This window comes from Opisthorchis viverrini (assembly GCF_000715545.1).
Source record: "Opisthorchis viverrini unplaced genomic scaffold opera_v5_48, whole genome shotgun sequence".
Classification (NCBI taxonomy): domain Eukaryota; kingdom Metazoa; phylum Platyhelminthes; class Trematoda; order Opisthorchiida; family Opisthorchiidae; genus Opisthorchis; species Opisthorchis viverrini.
Window position 1 is genome coordinate 1,973,181 of NW_008751704.1, and position 15,164 is coordinate 1,988,344.

Here is a 15,164-nt window from a genome sequence, read left to right on the forward strand (position 1 = left end):
GCGAATCCTCCGTCGAATTTGTCTGTTTCTGCAATGAGAATACAAGTGAGGGTAGTCCGTTAATGGTGTATGCACAGAGACTGCATATCCCTATGGCGTACAAAGTCGCTGAATAATCATCAGCGACCAAATGAATGTTTCAAGATAGTGGAACATTTGCAGAAGAATGACGAGGTTTCACATCTGAGCTATGTCAGAACACATCAGTCGTCTGGGTCGATAAATCCGACCACGTTGTCAAGACAAAGGATAATGAAGAAGCGTTCCTTCGATTAGTCACAAAGGACACTCACCTTTAGAATATGTATTTCTGTGGAACAGCTTCTGCATGATTTGTAGTCAAGGCTGTACCATCGATAGGCAACTCGGTTGATGAATTACTGACCCTTTTGAGTGACATATATAGCAGCTAATCTTTACTTGAGTTAGAGTTTCAGCCCTAATTTTAAGTTCCTTTCGGCTGGGCGGAATGCTCTATCTCCAACTTCTGTTTGCTTTTTCGCATGTTTGAGTTGTGAACCGAGGCGTTTGTTTGAGAGAACAAGCAAAATCTGCTCTTCCTTGCTGACTCATGGAAAACGCGCATCTAACTTAACCGCCGTCACTTTGCAACTGACCGAAACACAATAGAATAATGACTTGGTCTATGTCTGGGTTAAAGGCCTTCCTGTCAAGCAAGATAACTTAGACACCCAAAAATGTGTCTTTCTGGAAGAATAGTTGAACACAATCCCGTATTTTTGGGTGGTGGCTGGAAGAGTATCGGCTCAAGTTCGATTGCACCACATCTGGCCGAAACCTCTCAAGCCCTACACAAAGCGCACGTGTCCGAAAATATACGCTGGGTAGCCGCTAGAATTATATTATTATTATATTATATTATTATATTGTTCCCAGGGGCGATTGGAATCCTGCCTTACGAAACGCGATTCTGCGTCCCAAAGAAACTTACGCATCTTCTGATCGTGAATTGGTCCAGGAAAAACTCAGTTCCATAAGATTATCCGACACTTACCGCATCCTTCTCAAGACTGTGAATTTCACACAAACGTTTCACGCAATTTCTGTTTGGTATCATATATAGTTTTAGGCCAAGCACACCAGTTGCGGAAAATGATTTTTGTTTGTCAAACTCATTTTTCTCATCTTTTAAGTCGTCTTTTTCTATAGACAACAATGAAGTGTTTGTGAGCACACACGATGGAATCACACCCGAAATGTAAACACATATGCCCCGCAGCAGTTCTCACCATTGGCAACAGTAATAAATAAACGGCTGCCTTCATACTATCACTGGGATAACGACGGTGTTTTATTAGTGTAATGATGTTTATAACAACACGCGGACTCACATCTAAGAATGTGTGACAGGACTGAAGAAAACCTGGCTAAATAGATTTGAGAGGTGACACCAAGAAGAATGAACATGATGATAGCCAATGCCAAAGTGATATAAAATTAAATGACAAGGTCAACTCAGAACAAAGACCAAGACAAAAAAGATCCGCTTCAAAGAGTATAAGAGTCGATTGTTGCATTATACCCAAAAAGACTCATGGAATCAAGTATATCATGCAAGTATGATAGATATTGATCATTGATTGAACCTTGGTGATCTCGTGATCTTGTGATTGTGGTTAAATGACTTCTAGATATGCCCGTTAATTCGGTCTTGCTTCAGTCTCGTAAAGTTTTTGCAGGTTTGTGTGCAGTATCCGGCATCTATCTGTAACATAAAAAATGGTCATATTGTCAAAAACCGGACTGGCAAATCTATCACTTCGTATTGAAGCAAACTGCCGTGGAAATTTGAAACATCGTCATGAAGAAATTCAGTATTACTTTTGGATTTTTGGGTTTTTTTTTGCGGGATAGGTATGTTTGTTCATAGCCACACCACTCTGTCTGTCTGTCTTCTGTCTTCGTTGCACAAAGAAGCTCTTTAACGGAAGAAACCAGTGAAAGACAGATACGCTACCCAGCTATACCAATGAAACCTACTCAATACTTTCATTATCACATCTGTCTATCCAAAGAACTCGGGGGAGACTTTACAGTCAACCTAAAAGTGCTGACTTACTTTATTCATAAACCAAGGTCATTGGTAATCCCAAATCTGCTCTCTAGCACACATTAGGTTGAGGGAAATTTATCATTTTTTTATAACAATAAAAAGGAAATAGATATTGTCGCTTAAGTGACAAAGAATCACGGGGAAAGAATGCTGCAATGCCAGGTGAAATTTAGATGGGTAGGTAGAAACTTGGTGCTAAGCACCAAACCACTTTGGAGAAAATGATCAACGGTGACGTATTCACGAGGCTGGCGAAATGTACTTTTTGGAAGTGTCACTGGCGACTCAAGTGACTCTCTCACTGAACTGTTGCATAATATCCAGCAGACTAATGATTGGTACGTTTTCAGGTGTTACTGCTTTTGAACAGTATTCAACCAAACACGTGGATGTCACTTCGGAGTAGGGCGGTGTCAAACGAACTACCTTGTACTGTCTTGAACAAACCTCAGTTAACAATGGTTTGGTACGCAGTGATGAAAGAAACCTGGCTTGATGGTTGTTCTGGGATAAACCAACCTGGTTGCAACGAGGATCGGTTTCATGCCTTTCAGTCGCGTTAAACAGGGATCGCGTGGGTCCCATCAATGAGGACGATGAGGTACATTTTCACGTTACAGCATCATAGCACAACAGACCTCTCTGCAGGACAGCTTTAGAAGGAACAGTAACGCTTTCTTTGGGGTCCTGATCCTTTATCAGTCACTCACTTAAGCGATACTTCGTGGAGTACATCCTAATTCTTAATTCTTGTTTTGTAACAGAGATACCGGTCAACAAACGTCTGGAGACGTTTGAGGTCTCCGGGTATGAGCAACAGAGTTTCTCAATCCAACATTGAGCCAGCTCGTATACTTAAACTTAAAAAGCTATTCAGCTCCGGTAAACTTTATTTCGAACGTCAAAAATGAAAAAAAAAACTTTTGAGACTTCGATTCTGGCCTCATCTTTTGTTGTAAAAACAACCATTTTCGTCAGCGCGGACCTATGAAAGTACGAATCTTCAAAGAGGCATAACAGTATCAGTAATCTTAGAAAACTGAAAGCATGTGCAGAACGGATGGATCGTAATGGCAGTCTTACAACAGCTGTTACTCTGATCACGCCATGACTGGACATACAGGTTTCTTTGCTTGTGGGGCATGTATCGAGTGAACTCGTCAAAGTTCCTGAGCATTTTGAGAAGAAAACTATCGAAAATGTGTCATCCCTGCAACGTTTAGGATAACAATGATTGCAGAAAAAAATGGGGCTTCGATTCCCGAATCTCAGAACCATTGTATGTGTAATAACTGACGTTTATCTGCACAGACTCACCTTTTGACAAATTTTCTCCGTTTGCTTGCTTGCGCAAGAATTCCACGCATGATTCCCTCGGAATGCCAAACGCGTGCATTCTCCATACGAATTTGCTAAGCGGTTCATAAAACAATAAGGTTTAGACGATTGTCTAATGCTTACGCTCTGACCGGAGAACTCACATTGGCCAAAGCCTTACAGTAACTTAGTTCTAATTGAACTATTCGAGAATTTTACACTTAAACCTGTACGGAGTGGACAAAACTTCGGGAATGGTTTATGTAGAGATGAGATAGAGAATTCTGAATCCCAGGGCTACATTTACCGTGTTCTTAAGACTCCCAAATTACACATGCGGTTCAGGCGTATCATCATCATGGTGTCATTCAGTAATATGGTAACCTCCTGATTTAAGAGATTTGGGTGATTAGAGAGATTCACCGATCATACGACTCCGTCCGAAAAAGCTTCGGTGCCTCAGTAATGTTTGGCGGGATTACTCAGGATTACTCACATCCAGGTCAGAAATAAATCAGCTAACCTTAAAAAAACAAGTAAATAGTTTTTAAGCCGGCCACTGTCAACTGGAACAGGATAGCCAGCAATCCGAGATGTGATTGCAGTTGGTAGCTGGCCCTATCTGTGGTTTCTCATCATCGAGCACAGATGAATGCACAGTGAAAAACTGAACCATACATTATTTGGTTTTTCTACTTTCTGTGCATATTCCTGAGAACCAGCAACTAAGTTCATTCAACCGGGAGGCGCACAACGGACCATATTTTTTTACTTCTGGGAAGATCCTTGACAACAGTTTCCTTCCAAATCTAGTCCGCGGTCCCAGCGAAGGACTGATCTTCCTGTTGTCTCAAAATTTGGAGTAGAAAAATTTAAAGAGATCAGCCAAATACCGCTCTCCCCGAGAACCGTCACGGAGACAAATGTATGTCCCGTCTACTATTCCTTACGACCAAAGACAGAGCAAACGAAGTTATCTTCATTAAAAGTGAAATTAATGGGCAAAATTTGGTGGCGAGCTGAGGACGACAGAAGTGAAGAAGGAACGTGGATTCGTGGGAGATTCAATGTTGGCTTTTCGAAAAGTTGAAGTATTTTTGATAGATTAAAGCACCAGCTTTTATTCACACGTAAAATTGTGGGTTTCCCTCCGATTGTCTTTAGAGGGGGCAGTCATAACGGGTGGTTGTACTGTCTTTGTGCAAGTGATAAATTGACCTTTACAAGAGGACGGTTGCCGAAAGTATCACCATTCAAAAACCCCAAACGCTAGATGAGACATTCTAGAATATTCCTTATGAGTGATCATCTTGCGTGAATCGTAACGTATTTGTCTTTAGCTTTTCTCCATTCCCTTCCTGGATTACGTGTAAACTCGGAAGTGGCAAAGCTAGTGCAATGTTTCAAAGTTTACAAATCGCTAGAGAGGTCTGGTCATCGTGATTCCTTGTGAGGAAGACTCCATTTAATCAGCTAAATTGAATTGAGTTGAATTTAATAACAATCTGTTTGCATTGCAACCCAATCTTCAACTTAGCCTGCTTGAATGAAGGCACTTTGGTTATTAGTGAGTAACTCGATAGCAAAACATAGCTTTCTGGCAGTAGTTTTCAGAATTTTAACCGGTGCTAAACATTCCAACCGTGATCAGTCCATTGTTCTTGGACCCCATCATATCATCCTCCCTGAGGCTGTCATCCTCAGAGCCCTCAGTGACGTAATGTACGTCGTTTAGAGTGTAACCTTGGACGCAGTGGATGCAACTTCCACATTTGAGAGTAATCTAACTGTGATAACAATGAATAACTTTCAATTATTGTGTAACTGACATGGGGGTATCGCCAACCAATGTTATCCATAAGTACACTCGTTCTCATATCAACGTGACTTTCACTAGGAACTCAACTACATCCCTCGTTCACCATACTCTTCATTTGAATCTGCTGCACAAAGGCCTCTTCATGTATAAAATGGTACAATATTTGAGATATCGCAGTATATTAACACAAAGGAGACTACTCGGAAGATTGCTGAAAACTCTCCGACGGCCCAGGAGAGGTTTTGCCCTCCTTGGAGGTTATCAGTTAGCTGCAATCCCAAAGTTTTCATCTATATGATGAATGGCGAAATGGGATGTCGGGGAGTTTTCAGCAATATTGTGAATAGTTCCCTCTATAAAAATAGCTTGTGTTACCTTAAGTTGATACAGAGTTGCGTGACATCACACGATCTTGAGTAAGAGTCAACGCTTATCAGCATAACGTCGACATCCTATTGCTGCAGAATCAGCTGAGGTTCCACTGAATCAATCTTTTAGGGCGACCTTCAACCAAATACCTTCCTCGAATGCCACCTAACATCGAGACGAAATTCTAAACATGAAGTTTGCCTCCAACGCAATCTATCATTACGATGAATTTAATTCACAAATTACTTTGTCTATCACAATTAGTTTTTCAAGTAGGTCGGAAGAACTGTCCGATAAACTCCAAGAAATGTGGAACCAGCATTGAGCTCTACGGAGCTGTTGTCAGCCTCGTGCGTGGTGTGAAACATCGCAAGCTCACCTGCCTAACTCTCCAGTCCCTATGACTTCTTTAACGGAAATATGGCACTGAAACGAATTTTCGAAGAAACATAACTTTCCTCAGAATTACTGTGCGAAAACGAGTATAATCCGTCTTAGATACTCAATTTCCTCAACGCATGAACTACGGCCTTAATGGGAAAGAAACTAACTGAATCGTAGTTTCAAGAGACCACATCAAGATGAGCGACCAGTCGTGACTGGCAAAGGCGAAATACACATTTACATTCAGGAAGCAACACATGAAAACCTTAGTGGAATTATTGTTGTCCATCGATAGGCTGATGGGTTTGTTTATTATCATGAACAAGTGTGCCCGAACAGCGAGCGGATTTTATGCGCATTGAGCTGCTCGTAACGCCGTCTACTAACAATAATTATAATATAATAGTAACCTGTAAAACTTAACTGTCATAAAAAGATTCGGTTCATCAGTATTTGAGGCATTACCAGTATTCAGTCAAAACGTCGAGCTCGCGCTTGCTCAGTGGTTAGGGCACAAACGTACTGACCGGATTGTCCGTGGTTCGAACCCGACTTCGACATCTTGACTTTTCCTGCCTATGAGTGGACAGTATCTCCGGTTGCAGTACCTCTTTCTTCGTTCTTCCTTCAGATAGGTACCAGAAGAATTCTACGGCTGGACCATTTGTTTATTTTACAGAAGTTTAGATTGGTCATCGCTTACTCAATTAACTTAGCAATGTACAGTATTTCGCCACAGGCAAACCGATTGGTGCGGCAACTATAAGTAAAAATACCGGTTAGTATCAGGAATGCTCATAGGGAGGTACCAATGGGGATCAACTTCGTCCTCGAAAGTTCGGACTCCGTAAGTTTCAGTCACGTTAGCCGGATGATTTCAGGTCTTCAAGTTCCCAAGAAAACCTGGTCACTGTTCATCAATAGTGGGGTTTGGGGACTGTCGATATTTTGCGTCCCTATCCAGAGAAGGGGATATTTCTCCCACTAGTTTATTAACCATTGCCAAATCGTTCTCACCAGACAGACGTTCTCGCCAATGAATGTGATGTTCATTGAAGGTAACTTCTTCGATTGCTGCAAGCTCCTCCTTGTTTCTTCGTAAAAAAACTGTGGAAATGGGCTCTTTGGATGAACAAAGGCAGCTCCGTCGTTTGCCAAATTTATAATCAACATCCAGTGAATGCGGCAAAAGCCGCTGCATCGACTTGGTCACAAGATTCGCAGGATACTTTGTCCGTTAGAACGACTGTGTCTTGCAAATCAAGGCGGTAAAGCACATCACGGAATGGGCTGACCAAGTAGAATGAGGAGACCGTAGGTATAAAATATGTTATCAGCCAGTCGCACTATGAAGACGAATAAACACGATCTGACGTCGGTCCACTGGTCGTGTAAGAAATGATCCCATAGTACAAACCCGATTCAGGTTTGGCATTGACAATTTTTTTATTCAAATGAGTCTTGTGTTTTGTAGAAAGGTTAACCAGCCTCAGCGATGAAACCTGAGGGGCGAGGGCAGGACAGGCCAAGCTCGGAGGCCACATGAGTTTCACATTTCATAGTGTGGAGTACCGTGACGTGGACGCCCGGTAGCAATACGGGTAAAATTAGGTACATCATTGCTTCATTTTATCATTTAAACAGTCCTGAATGAGTTATATGCTCATATTGGATCACATTAGTTTTGTTTGAGGCGCTGGTAGAAATCGGCTGTTCAGGAAAGGCATGCCATAGGAATAATTTACCTGGGAAGAGGATGGACATGACATATCGCTTAAAACTTCACGATCAGCCTGTTATTCCATTTTTATAACTACACAGTAACACCTAACTTTGTCTTGCAAGCACGTTTGCTCGTAGGGCCCGATCCAGCTGTATATGTGCATATGTTGACTTCCGTTTTAGCATTATCAAGCTGGCAGCCACGATGGTCGCACGTGTAAGTGTTGTCATCTTGAATTGGTGCAGTGTCTGATGTTCTTTAAGGGAGATACATTCCAGTCGACCTGCTCCTCTTCCGTGAGACATCTGAATTTAGGTTCACTCATGGGGTGAACGTTTTGGGATTTCAACGATGCTTTTGCTAAATGGGGAATTTCAATCTCTTGAAGTTCATCCTCAACGTGCTAGACCGTACACCCAGGCATGAAATTACTCACAAGGATACGAAGGTAAAGCAATATTGGTATGGTATTTTCTATTCTTGGCTTCCTCCAATTATACATTTTGGTACACTCCTCCGACTTACTCCATCTTCATCGTTGGACGTGCCTACCAAACACTAAGGAACAGCGTTATAACCACCACAAAGAAACGATGCGAAAGACATTTACACCATCTTATGAAGTGACAGACAACTACTGAAAAGGAAGTGCTGCGTTCTGATCACTAATATCTACAATATGTACCCAGTACACACTAAATTCCGCGCCCACAACATTGCTGCATTTCACAACAAATACTCGACAATTTCTGTGTATTTCCTGCGGGTCATTTTGCTAACCGACCAGATACTAGTCATTCGTTGATAGTTCGTCACCCAATTGAAACCAATCTATGCAAAAAAAAGCCGAGAAGCCGTTTCATCCCTACTACGAATCATAAACAGTGCACATTTCACGAAACTCCAGGATGCCGGGGCCTCGCGGCTAGCAGTGTGAATACAACCGTTTGGCCGCAAACACCTGATCTGTAATAGGACTAAATCGCACTCAGAGAAGCTGTGGCCACAATGCTTCTTGGCTTTCAGCAAACGTTAACTTCATCAACGGGGCGACATTTCAACTGGAAATTAGCAAATCTGCGCGCACTACCATTAGAAGCACTACCATTAGAAGCTCACGGAAAGAAGATTTTCACGAGAGAAGAGGAACTTCCATCTAAGAAGTCGTCACTAGAGGATATAATCAGTAATTGATCGTTTGATGTGCAATGCGTGATTGAAGGACAGGTGGCGCCATTCCCTGTCTAAGTACGCGCTAACTGAATTGGTCGCTATTTCGACACTTCCTGGAGACTTGGGGTTTGTACACTGTTGATAATTCCCGAAAGGTATGAAGAAGCTGAATATATAAATATATATATATATATATATATATCTTATCGTATATATCATACTGCCCGTCAACCTCAAACGAACAGATTACCAAACATGGTTCGAATACATCGCAAAAACTTATTTCATTTCATGTGAATAATGTTGAATTTGATGGAGCAACTAAAGAAGATCTTTGTAAGCACTAATCAAATCCGACCGATTTACCATGACACTTGTCTACCTACCTGATCTGAATGAAAGCAGCGTTTTCTTGTTGTTCTTTCTCGGCCAGAAGTGTCTCATCATCACGGAGACTGAAAAGTACAGAATCGAATCAATGGCGTCTCTAGTGTATGCAACTGTGAAACATCTCCTAAATTGTTAATTGAATAAGGTATGAGATACAGCGAATGTTCAGCGTTCGCCTTATACATTCAGCTGCATACCAAACTGGTTTTGACGGCAAAACCACCCGAAATCCAGCTGTTTCTCCCTTTCATGATGTTCTAACTTGACTGAATATTCTGCATCTGGCAACCTCTTATTCCGCCTAGTCCGATATTCGAAACATCGCAATATACTGTGTATAGTACTCATAAGGATACTAAAAGCTCATCAGCAGCCCACGACCGGTTTCGTTCTTCTTGGGGCTTGTCGAGCAGAAGCAGTACTTAAGTGTCGGCCAACTTTATGTTTTACTTGAACCCATATTGCGCGAAGTTCAAATTATACGCTCATGTAAGGCAGAAATCACAAAACAGTGATTCAGCTGCGTTCCAGGTGAAACCTCCGTCAAGACCAAGTTGGTATGAAGATGAGCATATGAGTCAAATTTTGTGATACTTGCCTTTAAATAGAACACAGTTTTGACGTAAACTCTAGGACTGCGTCTATCTTATGAGTCCGGAAGGAAGGGGCGAAACCGATCAGGGGTTACTGAGGGATTTTAAACAACCTTATGAGTAGTGTATTAGGTCTGCACAATGTTCAAATTTACAGCTAAACTGTTTCATGCGGGACTAGACCGCGTCGGCTGCGAGTCATCTAACACACTTGCTGTTGGTGCTCAAGCGTAAAATGCCATCTGTGGCCCGACAGACATTGGTTGAACCGGTAAAACGATGACTCCTAAAAGATTAGCAGAACAAATGAGATAATCTGAGAGTCATGATGATCTTCTTCTCGAAGGAGACTCCTCAGAACTAGGGGTTCCCTTGTTCACATTGCTTTCTATCTATGTCATGTGTAAACAGAGACATTTCGTCAGCTCCGCGGAAGAACAGATCAATAAATAATGATTAGTGTCTAACCGCGACGAATCCCGAAACACTCGCTGAAGGCTTACGTTTGTTCCTCTTGCACAGACCGCGCCACAGGAAAACGGCACTCAGGTCACCGAAATTGCCTACAGATAGCTAGTAAACAACTCCCGGAAGAACGCAAATGTTTCGACTCTTATCACACAGTTTGCCACCGTGAACATAATCCTGTTCAAAAATGACTTTCTGTAAACTTTTCACGCAAAGTTGAATAGTTCACCATCCCATAATGCTCCACTTAGAACAGTAAGAAAGCGAAGTTGGGCAGTGGTTTTTTTCAAAACGGACTGTCTTAATGATAACTATGAAGCGAGATTTTGAAAAGTATTTTACACGGATCACAACTCAACTCACCCGGCAGGAATGGTTTGATTTCTGCGTTCTGTCTGCAGGGCGATAAAAAAAGCAGCATTCCAGAATCGCATTGACTGCCAAATTGGTTGATCGCGGAGCAGTGTGAACAAGTAGTGCTGTTCGCCATGTTCATCCATTGAGAGCGCTCTCACTGAAAAGAGATTGGTGAGCATAAAAAATATTCAGAACGAATATATATGCCACGTTCACATGTGGAGTGAACTTCTGGAAAACTTTACGGCCAGCTGAACAATCGAATGAGGAGCTAAGGAAAACCGAAGATTGCATATAGAGACAGAATCCATGTGATTCTTGAAAAATAATTTTGCATTCTGAGTGATGTTATTGGTTGGATTCCTCAGTCAGGTAGAGTCACCCGAAACCCGCTGGACATTTTTCGGACTAGTAGTAGGTAGTTGCAGCACTCGCAGATTTAACGTTTACATAACTGCCGTTCGAACAATCATCCTCCTGTTCTGGAGCAGTCGTTCTTATTGGTCCACATCAAAGGGTCAGAGCACTGGACTCAACCTTTACTATGGTTGGAGGTCATAAGCAGTGCGTAACCTTGACTGTGTCTGGATCTGAACTCCACCGAAGCACTTTTGAGCTTTCACTTCTGAGCAGCCAAGTGAGTGATGTAATAGCTTGGCCTGACAGCTAGAACAGCAACCCAGGAACTATCCTGGTTTTGTTGGTCGACTGGCCGGTTTATCGATTGGTATGCACTACCGATGAGCTCTAATCGGGATGAAACTCAAGTCCCATGCTTTCAGCTTTTACTGCGGACATGCAAAAATGGATATGCCAGGATAGGAAAAAAATTGTTTAAACGACACTGGCGTGAACGGGAAATCTACAACACCGAAGCCATCTACAACTACATAACTGTGAACTTGGATCATGGAAAAATTTGTCCTTAGACAGGGGCATTTGGCACAGTTTCATACACACAGGCATGGAGAATTTTGAGAGTCGAATCGTCTCAAAGCTTGAACATAAGGGGTCTATTTGTAAGCAATGAGCCACGAGCGACAAGCGACCAGTGGACACTAACCAGTAAACTTAATGAGCTACTCAGCTTATGGATGCACCGGCATAAGCAGACTGAAAGTGTGAAGGATGGTCAGCACCGACACCTCTTCGTTTAGGGCGGTTCTAGTACTCACTGTAAATGGGGCTCCAACCGGCTTCCGAGAATGCGCTCACTCGATTTACAACAAATTAACCGGTATATGGAAGGTAGCACGCAAAAGTATCCACCCACACACCATTTACTCTTTCATGGTCTGGACAGCTCGTAACGTTAATGAGTGGTGCCCCAGCTTTCTGTGAAATTCACCAAGCCAATTTTCGCTACGTCGGTGGTTTCGTCCATGCACGGACGGTGACATTAAAAGATAAGTCGAAATCGGCGTAGCGCGTACTTGGATGAAAGGTTCCACCAAATTAATAATTTGGTGCCCAGTAAACAGATCTGCTGGTGGTGAATCTCATCAATAAAGAACAGCATTAAAATCAAGCCAGGCAGACTAGTTTCCGCGTATACATAGGCCTTGAAAGTGGGGTTTGTCAGTAGTGAAAGAACACATCGGTCAGATCAGTTCTTATCATGTTTTAAGACTTTCAACAAAAGCCATCTGCACTTGGGCTAGGGCAGTTCATAAACAAATGCATCTGACAAAAAGTCGAACAATGCAAAGTAAGTTGCTTATTTGTTGTCTACTTTTAAAGTTTTCGGTTAAAAACAACGCAGCAGTGATGCCAAAAGAGTTCGCGTAGAAGGACCATTCTCTTGTAGAAACACAGAGCTTCCCATACGTGGCGCTCGCGCTTCGGGAGAAAATTTGGCGCAACCACTTCTGGTTTTATGAAATCCGTTAGATATACATATTATCCAGGTTAAGATACAGCTGATGGCGGGAATAATTAGTCTCTAATAAGCTTCATTTGAAGCTGACGAAGGGTGTATTGAAGTCAGCGCATTTATTCTGTTCCACAAATGAAACCATTCTATGCTGACAAATCGAGAAGCTCTTCTAACTTATCGGATGTCTTCATACCAAAAATGTGCAAGGGGATTCGAGACTGAAACCTCCCGGGGATCCGGTCATTACCAGATCACTTGCGGAGTACTTTGCGACTGACAACTTACGGTGCTACCTCATTAATTAGCCGTATGTGATCCATTGATGTAAATTCCAAGGAGCAGTTGCAGATACATAGGCTTAGATATCCTCATCGATCCACGAGTGTACAGTAGTGATTACACCCAACGATGAGGATACAGAAGTTCAGATTTTACGGTCTTCTCAGTGTGCGTTGATCTATACAATCATGTGAATTGCAGCCATTAGCACACAGACTTTGTTTCAACGTGAGACTCGACCGAAAACTAACTGAGTCTCTTTGTATAACCTTCCTCAAATGAATGCTGCACAAAGATCGTCTTGCGTTGCAGCTGGTACAGTATGCAAGACAATGTCGCTATTCATGAGGTTACTGAAAACTCTTCGGCAGATCACATTCGGTGTTACACACTTTGGTACTCACTGGATAGGTACCTTATGTTCTACCTTAATCCAAGTCGTACGGAATAGGCGAACTTAATCTATTTCCACACTAGGTTGGCTTTCGCCGGAGACTCAGCTGAAAGACAACTGAATAGCTCGTTTATGTTAGTCACACCCTGAATACACTTGTGGTTGGAAAGATTGACTGCTGTCACACAACTATGTTAGCTTCATCTTCAGACTGGGTCGGTGTTAGCTGAGGAACAAGCTGAATCTCCTGTCAAATGTATTCTTCGGTCTCAGTTGAGTCTCCCGTGAACACCAAACGAATTTGCAGATGAGTTTAGTGCGTCAGTTGGGTACAGCTTGACACTCAGTCGTAAGGTAAGGTTGATGAAAACCGAGGGAATGCATCAACCTGAGGAGCGTGGAGAAATACAGAACCCAACCACTTACAATTTATTTATTTACTTTTACAATTTACAGTATACAATTTATTTTTTACAATTCAGCGTAATTAACACCACGCTGGTATGAGAAGCAGTGGTGGGCTTGGACCGCAAGATAAGAACGCACCGGGAAACTGTATATGTAAGCAGTTGACCCAACCACAAAACTGTGAATGATCCCAAGGTCTAATTATGCATCGCCACTTCTAGTTGGGCCCCACACGTCCTTCCAAGTTTTTTCAGTAACCATATGGCCACGCAGGCCAGGGTTTCTTCGATAAATGCGGATGATTCGCTTCAAGACTGTTCTGCTCGCCCAGAAAGTCTGTGAGAATGCTTTAAGTTTGTAGATCAATCACGTTGTTTTGACCCACATAAAGGATGGAAAGTGCGCTGTGATGTGCCTCTCCAATACGGGTTTTCACGTTCTGCAGTGGAACAGAGTGTTCGAAAACCAATCACTCGGGACCTATTTCCGATTGATCGTAGAGTCTCAACTATTTAAATTCTCTGAGTTTCATGTGACTGTCTTGTAAAGCTGTCTTGTAATTTGGGTACAAACAGCAGCACAACAGTCATATTTAGCTTAGCAACAGCAGATTCATGCGTCTATCTGTACATTTCTGTCACTTTGCCAACCCGAAGACAGAAATCCCGTTTGATCCTTGTGCTACCGTGTTGTTCAACATGAATTGCATGTTACAATCGCAGTCTAGCGGAAACTTACCCTCATGGTACAGAGTAAAGCTTCTTTGCATAATCTGTGTGGCCGGAGCAAAATCATCATTTTCGTTGCAGTGAACCAAAACATGCGAAGCGTACTGGCCAAGTTGATTCAAAACCGATGCGGGAAGTTCCTTCGTCTGGTTCGTCTGCAAGAAAGTGCGTGCCACAGTTGCACAAAAATTTTACAATCTCATTTACTGCATCTGTAGTAACTGTCAGGTGTCGCAGCTAGTCAAAAGTACAAGCAATGGATGAATACGTGTATTCATACGTATAATAAGGGAGACAAAATGGACGCATGGGAGCGTCTTTACAGTCTGACAGATTTAACCAACAGCGCTGACCCAAACGTAAGCGACAGCAAGGTTTTCGGGTTGCTTTCATTGTTTGGAAACCATACGGCGAGCATTTTAGGCAGCGATTGTCTTTTGTTAAATGTAATGTCTTTTGCGGTGATACATGATTCAGATGCCTTGCATTTTATGAGTCAGGGCAGTGATCATAGCAGTGTTTCAAACAGAAGCCGGTTGTTTTTTGACTGCGAGACAGCGACCCTCCTTGACAAGCTACGCAGCTACTTCAGTTCACTACAAATTACGGACCATGTGTCCAAGTTAGGGTTTATATCCTCATCGCTGTCTCATACGACTGATTCCGCCAAAAAGCGGATCATGGTTCTTGGAGTATGAAAGTGACTTAGTGTTTCCAACCATTCGTTAAATGTATGGGTAATTAGTGAGACACCTAAGTGCCCAGACTCAGATTGATTAATTGGGTCTTGCATACACAAATTCAGACATTTC

The 15,164-nt window shown here is 42.4% G+C and overlaps 1 protein-coding gene across 1 annotated transcript in view; it reads right to left on the reverse strand.

Annotated features, from left to right (window-relative positions):
• Positions 1–1,294: 1,294 nt before the first annotated feature.
• The window catches only part of T265_03406 (hypothetical protein), a gene marked incomplete at both ends in the record, with an annotated part of 39,987 nt that continues 26,117 nt past the window's right edge, over positions 1,295–15,164 (reverse strand). The window contains 5 exons of the mRNA XM_009167875.1: positions 1,295–1,726; positions 3,392–3,486; positions 9,246–9,314; positions 10,674–10,824; positions 14,363–14,507. Of these exons, the coding sequence (XP_009166139.1) occupies positions 1,662–1,726; positions 3,392–3,486; positions 9,246–9,314; positions 10,674–10,824; positions 14,363–14,507 (525 nt within the window). The remainder of the gene's footprint in view (positions 1,727–3,391; positions 3,487–9,245; positions 9,315–10,673; positions 10,825–14,362; positions 14,508–15,164) is intronic.